This window comes from Halichoerus grypus, chromosome 1, assembly GCF_964656455.1.
Source record: "Halichoerus grypus chromosome 1, mHalGry1.hap1.1, whole genome shotgun sequence".
NCBI lineage: Eukaryota > Metazoa > Chordata > Mammalia > Carnivora > Phocidae > Halichoerus > Halichoerus grypus.
Window position 1 is genome coordinate 140,252,059 of NC_135712.1, and position 22,366 is coordinate 140,274,424.

The window sequence follows — 22,366 nt, forward strand, 5'->3', positions numbered from 1 at the left end:
TCATAACCATAGTACAGGTCTTCAGTGAGTATGATATTGCCTTCAAAGGGGCAAAAATTGTTATTGGAGGGAGAAAATAATCTTGCTCTTTTAATGTATGAACTACTGTTATACATGCAGCATATAAATAGATAGACAGTGTGTCTGTGGTATTAACAGTTCATGGGGGCATTAGAAAAAAAAATCTCTAAAAAGGCTCTTCTAGAGTAAAAATGGAAAAAAGCTGGGACACACTGCTATAATTAATTGTACCTAAGGAAACCAGGAATTGACATTAGTATGCTAACTCAGATACATATCTTAGTTGAATTTTACCAAACTTTACATGGTGTGTGTGTGTGTGTGTGTGTGTGTAGTTATGATATTTTATTGTCTGTGAATAGTCAAGTAACCATGATCACAGCATACAGAACTGTTTTATCAGCACAAAGGAAACCCCTCATGCTTGCTTTTAATAGTCATACTGCTTCCTCAGCTCTGAACTACTGGCAACCAGTGATCTGTTTTCCATCACCCTAATTATGTTACTTTAAGGATGTTACATAAATGGAATCATAACGCGTAGCCCTTTGAGATGGTCTTTTTTTCATACAATATAATGCGCTTGAGATCCATCCAAGTTGCTGTTGCTGTCGTGTATCAATAGTTCATTCTGTTTTATTGCTGAGTAATATTTCATTGTCTTGAACTGTTATTCATTCACCTTTTGAAGTACTTTTGGGTTAACCGCATGTTTTGGCTATTACAGGTAAAGCCACAGTGAACATCTGTGCACAGGTTTTTGTGTGAACATATTTTCATTTCTTGAATAAATCCTGACGAGTGTGTTTGCTGGGTTATATGGTAAATGTATGTTTAACTTTACAAGAAACTGCCTGATTATCTTCCAGAGTGCCTATATACCATTTAATGTTCCCACTGGGAATGTCTAAGAGATCCAGTTACTCTGCATCCTTGTTAGTATTATTACTTTTTTTCTTTTAGCCATCTTAATAGGTCTTTAATGGTAACTTTTGTAACTTTATTTTGGATTTCCCCAATGACTAATGAGTTAAGCATCTCTTACGTTTATTCGCTATCCTTATATCTCCTTGTATAGTGTTTGTTCAAGTCTTTTGCCCATTTCCAAATGGATTGTTTTCTTACTGTTGAAGTTTAAAAAAGCCTTTATATATTGGATGCAAGTCCTTTATCAGGTATGAAATTTGTGAATAATTTTTTCCCACTATGTGGCTTGTCTTTATCTTCCTAAGAGCAATTTTTTTAGAGTGAAAGTTTTAATTTGGATGAAGTTTGAATTTATTGGTTTTTTTTTTTCTTTTATGGATCATGAGTTGGTGTCATGTATAACAACTCTTTGCTTAACGCTGGGTCATGAAGATTTTCCCCTATGATTTCTTATAGAAGTTTTTTTCCTTTAACTTTTTATTTTGAAACAATTAGAGACTCACAGGAAGTTGCAAAAAATACTATAGAAAGTCCTACATGCCCTTCATGCTGCTTCCCTCAATGGTGGTCTCTTGTATAACTAGTATAATATCAAAAGCAGTATTTGTGGAACATAAGGAATAGCATGGAGGACATTAGGAGAAGGAAGGGAAAAATGAAGGGGGGGAATTGGAGGGGGACACGAACCATGAGAGACTGTGGACTCCGAGAAACAAACTGAGGGTTCTAGAGGGGAGGGGGGAGGGGGATGGGTTAGCCTGGTGATGGGTATTAAGGAGGGCACGTATTGCATGGAGCACTGGGTGTTAAATGAAAACAATGAATCATGGAACAGTACATCAAAAACTAATGATGTACTGTATGATGACTAACATAACATAATAAAACTAAACTAAATTTAAAAAAAAATCAAAAGCAGGAAACTGAAGTTGGTATAATACTATACCTAGAATATAGATCTCTTCAGTTTTCACCAGTTTTTATATACATGCATATGTGTGTGTATAGTTGTATGAAGTTTTATTCCATGTTCCTCTTCTTACAAGGAAAACATTCAGTGTTTTACATTAAGTGTGGTATAGGACTTTTTAGCTATAGGATTTTTGCAGACACTCTGTAGGTTGAAGAAGTTCCTTTTTATTATTGAAAGTTTTGTTTGTTTTTAATGAATGGTATTTATTAAATTTTTTTCCTTCAATTGATGTGATCATATGGTTTTCTTTCTTTAGACTGTTAATATGATAGATCACATTGATTGATTTTCAAATAGTGAACCAACCTTGTATCTTGGAATAAATCCAACTTGATATGGTGTATTTTTCTTTTTCTATATTGCTGGATTCGATTTGCTAATACTTTGTTGAGAATTTTTGAGTCTATATTCATGAGGAATATTGGTCTGTGTTTTTTTGTTTTTTTTGTCTTTTTAATACTGCCTTTGCTTTTGATATTAGAGTAATGCTGATCTCATAAAATATACTGGGAAGAGACTATAGAGTTGGTGCTATTTGTCCTATAAATATTTCAGAGACTTTGTCAGTGAAGCCATCTGGGCCAATTTTATTGATTTTTCTAAAACAACAACAAAAACACTTCGGTATGATTATCTCATTTGTTTCCCTGTTGTCAATTTTACTGAATTCTGCTCTTATTTTTTTATTTGCTTGTTTTAGGTTCTTTTTGTCCTTTCTCTAATTTTGTCAGATGGAAGCACAGATTATTAGTTTGAGACTTTCTTCTTAAATGTGAACATTTATTGCTATAAATTGCACTACAAGCACTGCTTTAGCTTTGTCTTGGAAATTTTAGTAAATTTTGTTTTTATTTTCATTCAGGTCATTGTATTCTTCTACTCTCCTTGATACTTCTTTGATCTATGAATTATTTAGAAGAGTGCTATTTAGTTTCCAAGTGTTAGGAGATTTTCCTGCTACTTTTTGTTCTTGGTATCTAGTTGATTCCATTATGGTCAGAGAAAATACTTTCAATCTGTTGATACTCCATTTGATTTATCTAGTGTTTTAAAAATTTTTTTTTTAGTGGTTGTTTTAAAGATTACACTGTATGTACATACGTTATTACAGTCTCCCAGTGTGAACATTTTATCATTTAAGTGGAATATAGATAATCTTGCTATCACCAAAGTTGCTTTACCATCTCCCCTTTATGGTATAGTTATCCTTAATATTACCTCTATATACATTGAGAATGCTATGATTTTTGCTTCTGTCAAAAATAATATTTAAAACTCAAGAGTAGTTTATTTACCTTTCTGTTGCCTTTTCTTCATTCCTGTTGTTCTGAGTTTCCTCTTGTTATCATATCCTTCCTGTTTGAATAACTTCCTCTAGCCATTCTTTGAAAGTAGGTCTGCTTGCAAGAAATTACCTTAGCTTCCCTTCATCTGAGTTGTCTTTATTTCATCTTCAATCCTAAAGAATGTTTGATGGATATAGAATTCTTGATTGACAGTTCTTTTCTTTAGTACTTGAAAATATTATGCACTTCCTTCTGGCGTCTGTGGTTTCTGATGAGAAATCCTTTGTCTTTTGAATCTTTGTTCTTTATTTCTCTCTGATGCTTTGAAGATTTTTCTTTGCCTTTCATTTTCAGAAGTTTGATTATGATGTGTCTAGGTGTGTGTTTTTTGGGGTTTTTAACTGTTTTTCTTAAATTAATAGGTTTATGTCTTTTCCTCATATGGAAAGGATTCAGCCATTATTTCTTCAAATATTTTTTTGTCTCTGCATTCTTTTTCCTTTTTTCTGAGACTCTGGTAAAATAAGTGCTAGATTTCTTTTTTTGGTCTTGCAGGTCCCTGAGCCTTTGTTCATTTTTTAAAAAGCTATTTTTTAATAATGTCATCTCCATTTGATTTTTGCATATTAATCGTATATCTGGAAACCTTGCTGAACTCACTGATTCGTTCTAGTAGCTTTTTTTGTAGATTCTATTGAATTTTCTAGATAGATGATCATATTACCTTTGAATAGCTACAGTTTTATTTCTTTTCAATCCAGAAGCCTTTTATTTTTCTTACTTTATTACACTGTCTAGAACATCAAGTATAATGTTAAATAGAAGTGGCAAAAGCAGACTTCTTTACCTTGTTCCCTATTTTGGGGGGAAAACTTTTGGTGTTCACTAATAAATATGTTAGTGGGGTTTTTTCTGTAGGTGTTTATCATGTCAAGGAAGTTTCCTTCTGTTTCTACTTTACTGGAAGATTTTATTAGGAATGGTTGTTGGATTTTGTCAGATGTATCTTCTGTGTCTATTATAACTATGTGTTTTTCCTTTTTTAGCTTTTTAGTCTGTTGCATTACATTTATCAATTTTTGAATGTTAAGTAAATCTTGCAATCCTGGGATAGACCTCATTTAGTCATGATGTAGTATCCTTTTTTATATTATTGGATTTAATTTGCTAATTTTTCATTAAGACTTTTGCATCTATGTTGATGATGAGATATTGGATTGTAGTTTTCTTGTAATGTCTTTGCCTGGTTTTGGTATCAGGGTAAACTTCAATTTTCTGTAAGCGTTTGTATGGAATTGGTATTATTTCTTTTTTAAATGTTTGGTCAAATTCACATGAGGCTACCTATGTCTGGAATTATTTTTTGGGAGAAAGCTTTTAAATACAGATTCAATTTCCTCAGTAGATACAGGGCTATCGTGGTTATCTATCTGCGTCTTCTCGAGTTACCTTTGGTTGTTTGTGCTGTCAATTTTATTGGCCTACATTTAAAAAATATTTGAAAAGATTATTATCATTTAAAACTGTGTCATTTCTAATGTTTGTGATATCTCTTTTTTTTCCTGGCTAGTGACTTATCAATTTTAATAATCTTTGCAAAGAATCAGCTTTGGTTTCCTTTCTTCTATTATTTTGTTTATTTTCTAGTTTATTGATTTTGACTTTGATCTTTATTATTTATTTTGTGTTTAGTTTATTCTTTTTCTGGTTTCTCATGGTGGAAGCTTATGTCATTGATTTAAGACCATCCTTCTTAAGTGTGGGCTTTTAGTGCTACAGATTTTCCTCTAAGTACTGTTCTAACTACATCACACAAATTATAGTAGGTTTTATTTTCATTTTCATTTATTTCAAAATACTTTATTTCCCTTTTGATTTCTTAGACCCATGGGTTATTTAAAAGTGTGTTATTTAGTTTCCAAATATTTGGAGATTATCAAGACATTTTTCTGTTACTGATTTTTAACTTAATTACATTGGGGTCAGGGAACATACTTTGTATGATTTGAATTCTTTTAAATTTACTGAGATTTGTTTCATAGTCCAGAGTCTGGTTTATCTTGGTTAATATTCAGCTGTTATTAAGAGGAATATTCTGTAAATGGGTCAAAGTAGTTGATAATATGGTTCAAGTATTTTACAATTTTAATATGTAAATTTAAATATGTTTTTCTAATATGTTTTATATATTTCACATTTGTACATCATGGATTTGTTTTTATTTTATCAGAGTATATTCTTTATTACTTGTTATGGCACATTTTGTTTTACAAAGAAGGTCACAACATTATCTTCCATTCCTCATGCTCTTCTGTAATGTGGCCTTGCAAGAAAGAATGGAGTCTTCATTCCCCTGCACTTGAGTATAGCCTGTCCTTGGTGACTTGATCAATGTAGTGCTGTAGGAATGATGCTTCCTGGCTTCTATGACAGGGTCAGGAAAGGCCAGACTGCTTTCACTTGGTTTTCTTGGAACTGCTTGCTCTCTAGACATTCCTTCTTAGATTGCTCCCTCTCAGGACCTACTACCTTCTGCACTGTGAGAAGCCAAACCCCATGGGGAAGCCATGCATAGCTGCTCTAGTTTACAGTCCTCACTGAGCCCATTCATCAGCCATTCCAGCCCAGAGATCAAATACATAAGTGAAGAAAGAAGTCGTCTTGAAAGTCGATCCTCCAGCTTCAGCTTTTGCAGCTGTTGATGTCAATGCCAGTCATTTGACTCTTACTAGAGGAGGCCCCAAGATACTGTGAGGCAGAGAAGAGTCAATTCTGCTTTATCTTTCTGAAGTTCTAGCCTGTTGGCTCTCCAAGCATAACAAATTGTTTTACACCACTAAGTTTGATTGATGGCTTGTTGCACAACAATAGGGGTCACTTCATTTCAGTAGGATTTGCAAGAGGTTTCAGTCCCTACATACCTGAAAATATCTTTAACTGCACTCTTAATTGGCTTTGGAACCCTTGGATGTAAAGTAATTCACTCTCAGAGCTTTGAAGTTATTTCTCTATTGTCTTCATGTATCCAAGTCTTGCCAGTGAAACGTGATGTAAATCTGATTCTCATTACTCTGGATATAGTTTTCTCCCTTTTGAAGCTTTTAGGAGTTTTGACCTTCAGATATTTCTTCAGAGTTCACGTAGGTAATCTCTAATCCATTTCTTTCTGAGGACTCATGTCTTTTTATTTGCCTCAGTCTATTTATTATACTTTAAAATCTTTTTTTTTTTTTTTTACTCTTTTAACTCTCCAAGATTTGGATATTTCTTGATTAATTACATTTGGTTTCCCCCTTTAACTGTGTTGTCCCTCCCAATTTAGGTGGTTCTTGGCTGTTGTTGATTTTGTTTGCTTTTTGAGATGCCCTTTTATACTCTCTGCAGATACTCTCAGTTCATAGTTGCCTGTATCCAGAAGTGGTTGGGAATTGCATAGTACCAGGAAAAGTTTAGGGGTTCCTGGTCTTCCTAGGTGTCACTAGATACTGGGAAACTTCCTGATCCTTTGGGGGTAAATACACGTATTTATTTCTTTTACCCATGGTCTAAAGGCAGCAGAAGAGGTGACCCACTTGCTCCTACGGAGGCATTTCAATCAATAATGCTTTGGTATCCTTCAGGGAAGTCTCTTCGCATTTTTGCTGCTTCAGTGCATGGAGCAATCTCCACTTTGGGCATCAGTTTTTTCCTGTGGAAAAAGTCTTGAGTATATGATTACCTCCTTTAATCTGATCTCATCTGCCTTTTGTCTTTCAAAGAGATTCCTGATTATTTGGTTTCTCTGAGGACATCTACCCTTTGTTTTTCAGGACTCTCTTAATTTAAGGAGCTGGTAGGTCTCTGGAGTAGGTGCTCTGTCTGCCGTTTTAGTCTAATTGTGGTTGTTTTGTTTAAAATGCACGGAAGTCTCACGTGCTGTTTTTATATGCACGTGTAGTTCTACTTTTTCTTCTGCTAGTTCTTTCTTAGGCTAGTCTTATTACTGGGTTGAGAAACTACTCATGTGTCTCTAATCTTGGATCTCTTCATTTATTCTTGAATCTCCGTATTGATAAAAATCCTTTTTGTGGATTATATTAAGAAGGAAAATTATAATGTTTTATTTTTTTTAAAGATTTTATTTTATTTATTTGTCAGAGAGCACAAGCAGGGGGAGTGGCAGGCAGAGGGAAAGGGAGAAGTAGGCTCCCTGCCATGAGCAGGGATCCTGACGTGGGACTCGATCCCAGGACCCCCGGATCATGACCTGAGCTGAAGGCAGCCGCTTAACTGACTGAGCCACCCAGGCGTCCCCAAAACTGTATGTTTTAGTTTATGACTTTAATTTTGACAAGACTGCATGGAATATGTTATCAAATACAGGTGTTGCAATATAGCTTGTAGAAATTTTTAGAAACATAACTGCTTGTGTCCCACATTTTTTTCTGTTGTATATAAAAAATACTTAGAATGATTTTTACTGACTAAAATAATCACAATTTTATGAGGTTGTAAGAGTCAGTTTTTAGTATATTTGTATAGGTTTTCATTTCGAGTAAACCAGAGTGCTTATTTTTTCCCTAAACTGGTGATTTACGTGAGACTTCACTATATTAAAGAAAGATCTCTCTTTTTTTTTCCCCCAGGGCAGCATCTCAGACATGTCGAAAAGGATGTTTTGATTCCTAAAATAATGAGAGAAAAAGCCCGAGAGAGATGTTCTGAACAAGTTCAAGGTATTCATATAAATATCAAATACATTTTTTATAATATGATCTGAATTTAATCCTTAGCCTCAGAGTCAAGTAGTGAATGAATTAATATGTATGAATTCCTTCTCACCCTTTCACGGAGATACCAGTATTTCAGCTTTCAGAACTTCCAGACGGTGTTCAATTCATTTACAATTTAAAAATATTCTCCCAAATTACTAGTAAAAATTTTTTTTCCTAGAAGTACAGTTACATATATAGAGAAAAACTTGGTTATGAGTATTTTAGAGAAACAAGTTATTCTGGTGATTTTGATAGGGAAAGAGAAACCTCAAATGTAACATGTACCTGTTTTTTCTTCATCAACATATTCTTATAGATATATATTCTAAGGTGATTTTCTTTGGTGCCATTGTCTATTACTGAATTGTTAATGGAATCTCAGTAGTACTTACAGTGAGTCTTTGTTTTTTATTTTTTTACTTTTCTGTATTTTACATTTCTAAATGGAAGATATTTATGTAAATGCATGCATTAGGCACCCACATACGCATATTTGCTTTAGAAAATGTTTCTTAACATGAGATACTTCTGTATTCTGTAAATCTAGAGAGATGCTGTTGATTAGTATATAATATTTAGTGAAAACATGTAAACAAAGCAGTGGAAGGTGAAAAATGAGGCCATATATGGAGGGTCATTAGAAAAGCAGATGGCAATATTACTGTAGAAATGTCTTTTTAAACAAATCTACCTCCTGGAATGGCCGTCTAAAAGAAATAGTAGTATAATTTTTGCTGATGTAGGCTGTTTCCTGTCTCCCTTCTTCACCTTTCCCTGTAGTCTTCTTCCTTGAGGGATCTCAGTGATTCTTTGTGAGGATGATGGGCTGTAATTCCACAGCAGGTTTCTCTACAGGGGAGCCAGGCTGTGTCAACTGTAGTTTTGGGACCATGTCAGTAATGTTTGGATGCCAGGAACATTTCTGTCCCTCTGATGGTGTTCTCAGAGAATGACCTTTGGAATCCATGGATTGAAGCAGTAAAAGAAGAGTAATTCCTCAGAATGGACATTGTGTGATGGTCCTTTCTGTTTCTTAGATGACTTATTATGACCTATTCCAGTTTCAAATCCATTCATAAGATTTAAGTTAAATCCATCCATAAATAATGTTATCAATAATTACTTAGTATCATTCTATGATACTAGTTTTGCTTTCACTGTGAATTAGTTGTTTAATCAGGAAGGAAGGTTCCTTCCACCCACACCCCCAGGTGTCAGGAGAAACTAACCCATTGCCACCTGCAGACAGGGCTCGGTGCAAAGCTGGAATTGGCAGGTGTAATGCTGATAGTCTGAAGAGATAATTCTCCCCTTGCCTTAGAACTTGAAAAAAAAAAAAAAAAATACCTGTCCTGACTCAGGTGAGGGAGGATAAAAATCAATGTGTGATGAAATTATAGGGCTAAAATTTCCCTACCGGGAAAATTTACTTATTACTGATATATTGGTTCAAAGTTATAAATATGAGCTGTATTTATGCTGTTTTTAACACATTATTCTGATATTTAGAATGAAAAAAGCTTTACTCACATGATTCAGATGAAAATGCAAAATTGGGTTTGGGTTTCAGAACTGCCTTTGCTTACTCATAGATAGTGAAACTGTTTTGGGTTTTTTTAAATGAAAGAAATAGAGTATAACTTTAAAATATAAGTTTGTGTTGCGCAATGACTATCATATAATGAGTGGTACAGAAAAAATGTTTATTTTTTGCTTCTTTATCAGAAGTTAAGTTGTTTAGGATGTTTGTTGATTGGTTAAGTTTTTTTTAATATACTTAAAATCTTCTGAAGACTGAAACCGTCTTAAAATTTGACATCTGCTTGGGTTATTGCGATGCATTTGTCCCTATTAGAACATGTTATAACAATTGATTTTTGAATATTTGAATCTTTTATAGATAATCATATATTGATTTTTTTTTTTTTAGGCCATATGGTCTAAAACAGTGTTAGAGAATCTAAAATTGATTACTTTATAAAACAGTACTCTTCGGTATTCTTGCTTAATCATGTGATTTAGTAAAGAGCATACATTGGTATTAAGCAGCAGCAGAAGAGCTACATTTGAACTGAACAATAAGATGTAATTTAGAATCAGGACACTTCCCTTGTAGTTTATTTACTACTTATAGCCTTTGCTTTATTAAATAATTGTAGGAATTTATATAAAAGCATTATGTGTATAGTTCTTGGGTAAAGATACAGGAATTTTAATAAGTGATCTGACTTCCTGCTAAATGCCTTAAACCTGATTATGTAGGAAAGCTTTTCTGTTTAATTTTTTGCATGTCATTTCAACCCAGCTGATCATAAGAACTGGGTCACACTGCCAGCAACTTAGGTTTGTGAAGGGAATGGAACAGCTTTTCCAAGGACAAAGAGAAATGAAATCACTTTCAATGAAAGAAAGATGCCTCATTATAGTCACCAACAGCAGTTATTGACAGCTACACTTCCTATTAACAAGGAGCATTTAACTAAGAGTTTGGCTGTTGGATCTTTGGACTTGATCTAATTTGCTAGCATTAATTAGTTTCTTTTGAGCACAGACACTTGGTGCTCACAGCTATAGATTTGGAGGGCTAATTAGGATAGAAAATTGAACAGAATGGGGTAAGGCATTAACCTTCAACCATTACCAGCTGGGACACTGATAAAGACCACAGAGTCCAAATGCTCCCTATTGATGTGAAGAGTACCCTAATGAATATCAATTTCAGCCAGGTTGCTATATTCTTACTAGTTCTCTCTTCATTATAATTTTTAACCAGTTTGCATGATACCTTCATTATCTATATATATACTATTGGTTTTTACTATACACTGATTTAGTCTGAGTTGCATATTTTATCTTATGTTTAAACACAATTAAAATTTGTCTTAAGTAGCCAATAATATTTAGAATGTTTCATTGTTATATGCCTTAACACTTCTAAAATTTTATTTACAATTCAGAATTCTTATTCTGCAGTGAATTTTTATAAAGTCACAGTAACTGTGATTTCAAATAATGAAAACTATAACCAGAAACAAAATCTCAGCTTCTGGGTAACATATTAAACTGGTGTCAAACTTGACAATCTTTGTCTTTATAAAATACACTTTTTTTGTTTTTTGTTTGAGTAGAAAAATAGTACTCATCACCTTTTCTTTTGGAATTTAACTTTGATTTGATGAGTAAAGGTGGCTTGACTTAGAGATTAGATACAGAATTGAGAATGCTGATCTTGTTATATACACTTAGATAAGATTATTAACTGTTGGTAGAGTATATATCAACAGAAAAGAAAGTGATCAATTCGTTTAGATAGACAACTAAATTTTATAGTATTCTTCTTTTGCCAGTGATATTGGCAGTAAATAGAGCCACTAAAATTACCAAAGTGTATTTTTAAATGTTAACACAATGAACACTGACTATGTTGGGAATGAAACTGAAGAAAAATTCTAGAATGTCATGCCTCTCTCCAGGTCTCCCATTTCCCAAAAGCCAAAACAAATTTTCTTCCATCAAGTGTGATGGTGGAATCATTGCTTTTCTTGGATCTGGGAGTTACCAACTTGTGATGTTTTAGGAAGATGGTTTGATGACCTCTGGAGGTTACTTTTCATTCTATGACTTTTTCCATATGTTTGACTCTTTGCTAATTTAATTTATATTTTCTATGTTAGTAATACTGTGTCATATGTTATATATATAGTTTGTCATATATACACTTATATATAATATGCATATAAGTAAAGTATGCAATCTCGTGTTACAGTTTTTCTTCTGGAAATAGTCCATGAGAGAAAGAGTCACTGAATTACTGTTTTGTAAAAATTCATTATATTTTGCTGCTTTTTTTGAATTGCATAGTTGGCATTTGATATAAAGCTTCCATGTTGAATACCGAAGTTAGATTTAAAAATAACTTTTTTTTCTTGTTTCTATGACCCATCAAGACCAAAGAAGTACCCTATCATCAGGGATGGCCTGGAGCTCTCTTTAACCTAGATGTATCTGCTGCTTACTAACTCCTTTCATCCTTTGGGCTTTCTTTTACCTTATTTTAATGTTTCTTTTGTATTAGTGTCTTCTACAGCAGTCTTTTTGATCTTTTGCCCAATATAGGTGGGGTTAGTTCTAAAGGAATTCTGTAAAGCATAAGGAAGCATGGATTGTTCATTTCTTTGAGACCTCGCAGATCTGTAGTTAACATAAAATGCCTGTCTTCTTCTGTCAGTCACATGCAATTAAATATGTTACATTTTATAAATTCGAAAGATAATATGAACTGATAAAAAAATAAAATTAGGAATGCCTTGGATATTCTTTAGGATGTTTACAGGCGATCCTGTAAACATTAAAACATTATTAAAACAAATTGGAGGACTGCAGACTGCAGATGGTCAAAGAAATCACTCTTTTATCCAACTGCATTACTTGTATCTGCCAAAAACTTTTCCTTTGTTGTTTGAATGGTGCTGTTATCACCACATATATTTTTGCCATTTAACAGTTCACCAATGTTAACTAACACTGAAGTGGAGATAACTAACTTGGATATACTAGGAGGGTGAAATATATAAAATCACCAAATATGATGCCTATCTGTTATGTATAAGAGTAGGTATGTACTCTAAGAAATATAAAGAGAAGGTACAGTTCCCCTTCTTTGGCCTTGCACTGGACTCATCACCTATTCATACTCATGGCTAAGATTTATTACAGCCAAAGGGAAAAGGCACATCAGATGAAGTTCAGAGGAAACCAGGCGCAAGCTTCCACAAGCCCTCTCCCAGTAGAGTCACTCAGGATGTGCTTAATTCCTCCAGTGTGGAATTGTGTCAGCATGTGTGAAATGTTGTGTACTAGGGAAACTCATTAGAGACTTTGTCCTCAGAGTTTTTATTAGGAGCTGGTCACATGGGCATCCTTTGGTTAGCATTACCAAAATTTCAAGACTTCCATAAAGAAAGCAGGTGTTCAGCATAAACCATATGGTTTGCACAAACAGTTTAGACACAGTAAGCCACTCTTAGCAATTAGGGAACGATGGGAACACTCCCAAAATCCAAGTTGTTAGACACCAGCTAAAGGCCAACCTTGCAAACAGGCTTTTCTAAAGATAGCAGCATCAGGCCTGCCATGTTCACCCCTTTCTGCACATGGACATAATACAACTTAATTGCCAATAAGTACTTATGTATGCCTCTCAGGCCTAAAGTCATGACATGATGAGTAATAGACCTATATCTGACAAATACAGCTGAATTATTTTTAAAAACAACTGAGCCAAGTATATAGTGGTCATTACTTATTGATATAGTGGTTCTCAGTTATGTTTAATTCATACCTGTATTGTAAGACTTAATAGCGTATTACGATTTCTTGTTTTTGAATAACAAGGCAATTTTGTAATTATAATTGTACCTAAGTAATCTTGAATAAATTGGTTAGTTTTCTTCTCACTGAGAGAGGTGTAGTCTGTTTTAGTTTTAGAAGTAAGTTAAATCTTTAAATGCTAAATCTTTAAATGACTAAATTAGCAGGGAGTTTTGTCAGGGCAGATGAATTTAATATCTCAAACAACTAATTTATGCAGCTTATTTTTGAAGGTATAAGTGTGAAAAGTCTACATTTGAACACAAAAGCAAAGAATTACGTGACTTGAAACTTAGGAATATTGTTAAGATGAATAAATATTAATATAAAATATGAGCTAACTGTTCTGTGATTACTTCATTAACAAATTTTTATTATTTCCCTAGTTTTCCTAGGTCTCACCTTTCAATGATTTTGCTGTAATAGTTTTAAATTCTTTTATCTTATGAGAAATTAATCCAAAATTAAATATGGTCTTTAAACAGTACCATCCCTTGTTTATAAAATCTGAGTACAAAATCATATTTCACTTCAGCTAACTGATGATCCTTGAGTTGTAATTGACATTCTTTCCAGATAATCAAAGCAGATGACTGGTTAACTTTTTGCAAATACTCACAAATAATTATATTTTGACTGAAATACATTCTTAGAAGAATCCTGTCTTTTGGAAAGATAAAGGGGAAATCTGGTTTGTACAAAACTCTGGAATGCATTTAGATTTTGAACCATTTCAAAAATAATTAGTTCCTTTTTACAGGGGGCTAGAATTTGCTTGGAACTATAATGTATAAAACAGATAAAAGCAGTATTTTTATTGTAGTATGTTTAATTTTGTTACATTTACAGAGTGAACATATGGAAACAATGTTGTTGCATTATTTTCATGAAGCAAATTTTAAATCAGATGTTGTAGATTACAGTTGTAGCCTAGTATGTATCTCCTCTTCCAGTTCATTTTTCTGGCTTGCTTTTTTGAGGAATACAAAATATAGAGTAAATCCTAAATCATATAAAATAGTAGTCTAAATAGTAATGATTTCTTATGATTTACTCAGATTTTTGGAGTATCATTCAGTTAAACAGCTATGAGAGAAATTTTGATCTGAGGCCCCTAAATAAGTTTATCTGGCATCATATTTTAACATATTGGTTGTCTGCAGTATGTTAGCATTCAGTAGTACTATTTGCATATATTTTAGTGTTATCCAGTTATTATATCACTAAAGATATATATATATATATGATTTTATTTATTTACCTGACAGAGAGAGAGAGCACAAGCAGGGGGAGCAGGAGAGGGAGAAGCCGGGAGATCCCACAACCCTGGGATCACGACCTGAGCTGAGGGCAGACACTTAACTGACTGAGCCACCCAGGTGCCCCTAAAGATATATTTTTACAAGCAGAAACAGAATTTTCAGGTTCCCTTAAGCACTTGAATGGAACGTTAGGGTTATATGGAACATAGTCATTCAGAATGTTTACTGAGTATTTCCCAGACACCATTATATGAACAGTGAATGAAACAGACAAAAATTCCTACCATTACGGACCTTACGTTTCAGTGAAGGAGGGAGATAAATATTGTGGGTTTATTATAAGAAATATAAGTGATCTGGAGAAAAAGTTGAGTGAGGGCCATGGAGAATGCTAGAATGGCACTGCAGTTCCTCCCTCTCTCCTTCCCTTCTTCCCTCCCTCCCTCCTTCCCTCCCTCCATTCCTCCCTCTCTTCCTCCCTTTCTCCCTTCCTCCTTTCCTCTTAAGATTTTATTTAATTGGAGAGAGAAAGAGAGTACATGCAGGGGGAGGGGCAGAGGGAGAGAATCTCCAGCAGACTCTGTGCTGAGCGCACAGCCCATCGTGGGGCTCAATCCCCGACCCTGAGATCATGACCTGAGCCGAAACCAAGAGTTGGATGTTTAACTGACTGAGCCACCCAGGCGCCCCAGGACTGCAGGTTCTAATAGGTGGTCAGTATAGTTCTCACTGAGAAAGTGACATTTGGACAAAATTCGTGAAAGAGGTGAAGGAGTGAGATGTGCAGCTATGTCTGGGCAGAGTGATGTAAACAGTACCTGCAGACCTTGAGGCACTAGACGAAGCTGGCATGTTTGAGGAACACCTAAAAGGTCACTGTGGCAAGGTAGAATGAGGGAGGAGAAGAGTGAAAAGTGAAGGGGTCAGCAAAGGAATTGGGGGTAGAATCCTTTTGGGTCTTAGAGGTACTGAGGACCTGTAGGTACTAAGGAGAGAAATGGCAAGACATTGATGGTTTAGAGCAGTGGAAAGAGACAGTTCAGTAGCATCACTCACTGTTGTGCTAAGTGTAAATGCATTAGGGTCAAGGGGAGAATCAGGGACACAGGTTAAGGATGTGATGGTGGATTAAAAGGGTGGTAGCAATGGAGATGAGGATGAGCACATCCGAGATATTTTGAAGGTAGAGGCAACATGAAAGAGATAACTTCCTGTTATTTGTTCTGAACAAGTAAAAGGATGGGACTGGAGTGACCAGAGATGAGGAAGAATGTGTGTGGAGAAATATTATTAGTTTAGTTTAGTTTTTGGTGATTGATGGATTAAGAGTTTAGTTTTGGACATGTTAACTCTGAGGTGTCTAGTAGACATCTAAGTTTGAAACTGCTGTATTAAACAGTGGTAAAAATTATTTTAAAAGGAAACAAGGGAATAGAATGTTTATGCAACTGCAATAGTTCTGGTATCAAAAACTGACATTTTTATTTCTTGGTTTTCCTTTAAGATTCCACATAGACCATTTCCCTTCCAGAGCAAATCATAACTACACTGATTTATTAATTTAACAAACTATACCTCAATACTCACAGGGAAAATAATGGTTCCAAACACAGAGGGGAATATGAGGATATGGTCTCATACCACAATAAATAGATTAAATTACCTATTCAGTATGGTGTGACTGGTTAATATGTTACAGTTGATATTAGAGTCCGGGTATCTTAATTCCCAGTTTAGTGCTCTTCCATTAACATACCATTTAACTATGTCAAAGATAGCAAATATACTTTATGCTGACTTTAATCAGTTGGAAGTGGCTGCCTAGCATACTACAAAGGGGATCAATCAAAAACAGTGTCATTACCCAGCAATTGCACTACTGGGTATTTACCCCAAAGACACAGATGTGAAAAGAAGGGCGATATGCACCCCAATGTTCATAGAAGCAATGTCCGCAGTAGCCAAACTGTGGAAAGAGCCGAGATGCCCTTCAACAGATGAATGGATAAAGAAGATGTGGTCCATATATACAATGGAATATTACTCAGCCATCAGAAAGGATGAATACCCAACTTTTACATCAACATGGATGGGACTGGAGGAGATTTATGCTAAGTGAAATAAGTCAAGCAGAGAAAGTCGATTATCGTATGGTTTCACTTATTTGTGGAACATAAGGAATAGCATGGAGGACATTAGGAGAAGGAAGGGAAAAATGAAGGGGGGGGAATCAGAGGGGGAGACGAACCATGAGAAACTATGGACTCTGAGAAACAAACTGAAGGTTTTAGAGGGGAGGGTTGTGGGGGGATGGGTTAGCCCGGTGATGGGTATTAAGGAGGGCCTGTACTGCATGGAGCACTGGGGGTTGTACGAAAACAATGAATCGTGGATCACTGCATCGACAACTGTTGATGTATGGTGACTAACATAACATAATAAAATAAAATTTAAAAAAACTGTCATTAGATCAGTTAGCTGTGTCTGTCATAGGTGGTAGATTTGGTGGTGATTATATGCTTTGCCTAGTATTTGTTTTTTTCTTGCCTATGTGCTAGTTTATTTCCATTTAATACTTTTCTGTTGCTGGATTGTGTGTGCTGTGTATTATTTATCCTAGACTTCACCAAGATGGAAAAGTTATTTTCTTCCTGTAGTTTAAGCAATTTTGAATTTTTATTTCATTTTCTGGGAACATTTCTGATCTTTCCTATGGCACACTTTGGAGCTATAGCCCTATACCTACACAAACTACAGACCATTTGCTCGTTAAAAATGCAGTCATACCCATACAGCATAATTTATGCATTGAACTTGAATGTTTTCCTTATTTTTATAACAGTTAACAATATGTACTTCTTTGATTAAATAATCAAAGTTGTTTTGATTAAATAATCAAATCTAGTTTTACTAGAGTTGAAACTCTTTTTGATTTCCATTACTTTATATCTTATGAAAGATATCACTCAGCAAAATATGTGGAGTCTATGAAGGATCATTAACAAATATGAACATGTTCATTCACTAAGTAAAAGGGCATTATATAAAAGCATATACATGGTATAGTTCTAAACACCATTACAAATATGTTAGAAGTAAATATACAAAATTTAGTAAGTATCTGAAACATGAGAAGAAGGTGGATCATAGGTTATTTTTCTCTGAATAGCTTTTTCATATTCTTCAGAGTGAAAACATTAAGCTTTTTTATATCCTACATGCACAAATTATAAATGTATAGCTTGATGAATTATGACAGAGTAAACGTGTAACCACTGTAGAAGTCAAGAAATTGAAATTACCAGAAGCCACCCTTCTTTCGGTCTCTTCCCAGTCACTGTCCTTTTCCTGCTCTGCCAAAATAACTACCCTTTTGACTGAGAACTGCATAGATTAGTTTGTGCTTTAATTTAGATGGAACCATACAGTATATGATCTTCTGTGCCTGGATTCTTTTACTCAACATTATATTTGTTAGATTCATCCATGTTTTTGCATAGAGTAATAGTTCCTTCATTTTCATTGCTATATTGCACCATTATATGAATGTGCTATAATTTATAGCAGAGAAATGGGATTTCTGGGTCATATACTATATATAACTTCAATTTCAGCAGATAATGTTGAACAGACTACCAAATGACTGGAAGTATAACTGGTTTTTAAAAAACAGCCATAAAAGGGTATTGGAGGAAGAAGGAGAATGATAGGTGATTTTTATTTTCATAGAATGGATTTTTTTTTCATTTCCCATGATGAACATGTGTTTTCTAAGGAATCAAATGTTATATTTCATAATACAAAACTGTAAATATAAAAAAATAAAACTTTTTGTATGTCATATATGTCATATAAACATAATAGATCACAAATAAGGAAAATATACTTGTAACGTATGTGACAAAGGTTTGCTATCCTTAATTTATAAAGACTTATCAGTAAGGAATTGGTAAATATCCAATTTAAAAAATGAGCAGAGGACACAATTTCTTTTTGACAAATTACATATTATTAAACATGAAAAATACTTGCCCTCACTTTCAGTGGGTGAATTGCAAACCATACCTACAGTACTATATGTAACCTGCAAACTTGATATGACTTAAAAGTTCATAATGGAGAAGTTCAGCTTCTGGCATGGCCTAATAGCTCTTATTGTACATGTCTCTCTGCAGAAAACAACTATAAACTATGAACAAAATGTAAAAATAACAACATGAAGGCATTTGAGTGTAGACAAAAGCAATTGGAAATCAGAGGGGAGTCACACTGAAGGAAGAGAATAGTACGGGGTGAGTCTCCATCTTGTAAGGTGGCTGCAACTCTGACCAAACAAGCAAACAAAAAAACGCCTTTAGTCTTACTGGTCTGAAGGACCAAAAACAGGGTTTAGTGTAACTACTTAGAAAACTTTGTATTTATTTGTGATGGTGTAAGAAGAGGGAAAGAGCATAAATCCCAACAAGTTGAGAGCTAGAGAAGGTGAGCCTTATGTTGTGTATAAACTCTGTGTCTCTGGCTCAGTCCTAAACTACCTATGGAGCAAATTCCAAGCCACTCAGTCACCAAACTTTGAGCTGCTACCCACTATACATTGTAGGGGAGATAGGATCCCACAGTTAAAACACTGAACATATTCACTAACCACATACCTGCCCACAATGACCCAGCAGCTCTACCCAGGAGAAACGAATAATTTCAACCTTAGTTTCATTTCTGTATAATAATACTTATGGTAGATGTTTTATAAGAGCCAAAAATGGAAAATAAGCCAGGTATTTCTCAAAAGGAGAAGGGATAGCCTAATTGTGGTGTACAAGTACAATGGAATACTCTTCAACAATAAAGTTGAATAACTCGTGTTATACATTACAACACAGATGAATCTCAAAACTTTATTCTGAATAAAATATGAAAGAAATATAAAAGTACATACTTTAAAAAAACTGTGTTCTAGAATAGGCTAAACTAATCCAAATGATGGTTGCACCATTAGGGTGGGAGTGGGACTAATTGGAAAGATTTTTAATGTTCTGTATTTTGTTGGTTTGTGATGCAGAGGTGTGTATACTTTGTTTCATGGAGTGCTATACTTAAGATTTATTTCCTTGTATATAACTGTTCTCTAATAAGAAAAAGGTAAACAAGTATAGACGTCTAATCAAGTCCAGGATGAAGTCTTTGTGGGTAAGAAAACATGTATCGTGTATAATGTTGAGGAGGCTTTGGAGAAGCAGGTATTCACACTGCTGGCTAGAGATACAGATCAGCACAAAGTCATGAAAGGGGTTTATGAGTATTTTCTCTTTTTTTATTTTAATTCCAGTTAACATACAGTGTTACATTAGTTTCAGGTGTAAAATACAGCTGAATACAGTCCATATATCACCCAGTGCTCATCATGACAAGTGCACTTCTGAATCCCCATCACCTATTTAACCTATCCCCACATTCACCTCCCCTCTGGTAACCATCAGTTTGTTCTCTGTAGTTAAGGGTCTATTTCTTGGTTTGTCTCTCTATTTCCCCTTTGCTGGTTTGTTTCATTTTTTAAATTACACATATGAGTGAGATTATATGGTATTTGTCTTTCTCTGATTGACTTATTTCACTTCGCATAATAGTCCCTAGTTCCATCCATGTCGTTGCAAATGACAAGATTTCATTCTTTTTTTTTTATGACCGGGTAATATTCCATTGCATGTATATACCACATCTTCTTTATCAATTCATCAATCCATGGACACTTGGGCTGCTTCCGTAGTTTGGCTATTGTAAATAATGCTGCAGTAAACATAGGGGTGCATGTATCCCTTTGAATTACTTTTGTATTTTTTACGTAAATACCCACTAGTGTGATTGCTGGATCATGAGGTAGTTTTATTTTTAACTTTTTGAGGAACGTCGATACTGTTTTCCACAGTGGCTGCACCAGTTTGCATTCCTACCAACAGTGCACAAGTGTTCCTTTTTCTCCACATCCTCAGCAACACCTGTTGTTTCTCATGTTTTTGATTTTAGCTGTTCTGACAGGTGTGAGGTGATATCTCATTGTAGTTTTGATTTGCATTTCCCTGATGGTAAGTGATGATGAGTATCTTTTTATTTGTCTGTTGGCCATCTGGATGTCTTCTTTGGAGAAATATCTGTATGTGTCTTTGGTCCATTTCTAAATTGGATTATTTGTTTTTTGAGTTTGAGTTTTATAAGTTCTGTATATATTTTGGATACTAACCCTTTATTGGATATGTCATTTGCGAATATCTTCTCCCATTCTGTAGGTTGCCTTTTAGTTTTGTTAATTGTTTCCTTCAGTGTGCAGAAGGTATTTATTTTGATGTAGTCCCAGTAATTTATTTTTGCTTTTGTTTCCCTTGCTTCAGGAGACATATTTAGAAAATAGTTGCGATGGCCACTGTCAAAGGGGTTACTGCCTGGGTTCTCCTCTAGGATTTTTATGGTTCCAGGTCTCACATTTAGGTCTTTCATCCATTTTGAATTTATTTTTGCGTATGGTGTAAGAAAGTGATCCAATTTCATTCTTTTGCATGTTGCTGCAGTTTTCCCAACACCATTTGTTGAAGAGACAGTCTTTCTCATTGGATATTCTTTTCTGCTTTGTCGAAGATTGACTATAGAGTTGTAGGTTTATTTCTGGGTCTTCTGTTCCTTTCCTTTGGTCTATGTGTCTATTTTTGTGCCAGTGCCATACTGTTTTGATTATTACCACTTTGTAATGTAACTTAAAGTCCAGAATTGCATTGCCTCCAGCTTTCCTTTTCTTTTTTGAGATTGCTTTGGCCATTCGGGGTCTTTGTGGTTCCATACAGATTTTAGAATTCTTTGTTCTAGTTCTGTGTAAAATAATGTTAGTATTTTGATAGGGATTGTATAAATGTGTAGATTGCTTTGGGTAGTATAGACATCTTAACAATATTTGGGCCTCTAGTCCATGAGCATGGCATATCTTTCCATTTCTTAGGGTTGTCATCAATTTCTTTCATCAATGTTTTATAGTTTTCAGAGTCCAGATCTTTCACCCCTTTGGTTAGAATTATTCCTTGGTCTCTTATTTTGGGTGCAGTTGTAAATGGATTGTTTTCCTAATTTCTCTTTCTGCTGCTTCATTATTGGTGTATAGAAATGCAACAGATTTCTGTACGTTGATTTTGTGTCCTGCAACTTCAATCAGTTCTAGTAGTTTTTTGGTGGAGTTTTCCGGGTAGTATCATGTCATCTGCAAATGGTGAAAGTTTTACTTCTTCCTTACTGATTTGGATGCCTTTTATTTCTTTTTGTTGTCTGATTGTTGTGGTTAGGACTTCCAGTCCTATATTGAATAGAGGTGGTGAGAGTAGACATCTTTGTTTGTTCTTGACCTTAGGGGAAAAGCTCTCAATGTTTTTCCATTGAGGATGATGTTAGCGGTGGGTTTTTCATAGATGGCCATTATTATGTTGAAGTATGTTCAACTAAACCTACTTTGTTGAGGATCTTTATCATGAATGGATGTTCAACTTTGCCAGAAGCTTTTTCTGTGTCTGTTGAAATGATCATATGGTTCTTATCCTTTGTCTTATTGATGTGATGTACCCTGTTGATTGATTTGCAAATATAGAACCACCCTTGCAACCCATGAGTAAATTCCACGTGATCATGGTCAGTGATTTTTTTTAATGTGTTGTTGGATTCAGTTTGCTAGTATTTTACTGAGGAGTTTTGCATCTGTGTTCATCAGGGATATTGGCCTGTAGTTCTCTTTTTTAGTAGTGT

General features: G+C 34.6%; 1 protein-coding gene across 1 annotated transcript in view; it reads left to right on the forward strand.

The window, feature by feature from the left end:
- Nucleotides 1–22,366, forward strand: part of CMC1 (C-X9-C motif containing 1) — an 82,776-nt gene that overhangs the window by 17,140 nt on the left and 43,270 nt on the right. Inside the window, exon 2 of the mRNA XM_036093027.2 lies at nt 7,833–7,922. Within this exon, the coding sequence (XP_035948920.1) occupies nt 7,833–7,922 (90 nt within the window). The remainder of the gene's footprint in view (nt 1–7,832; nt 7,923–22,366) is intronic.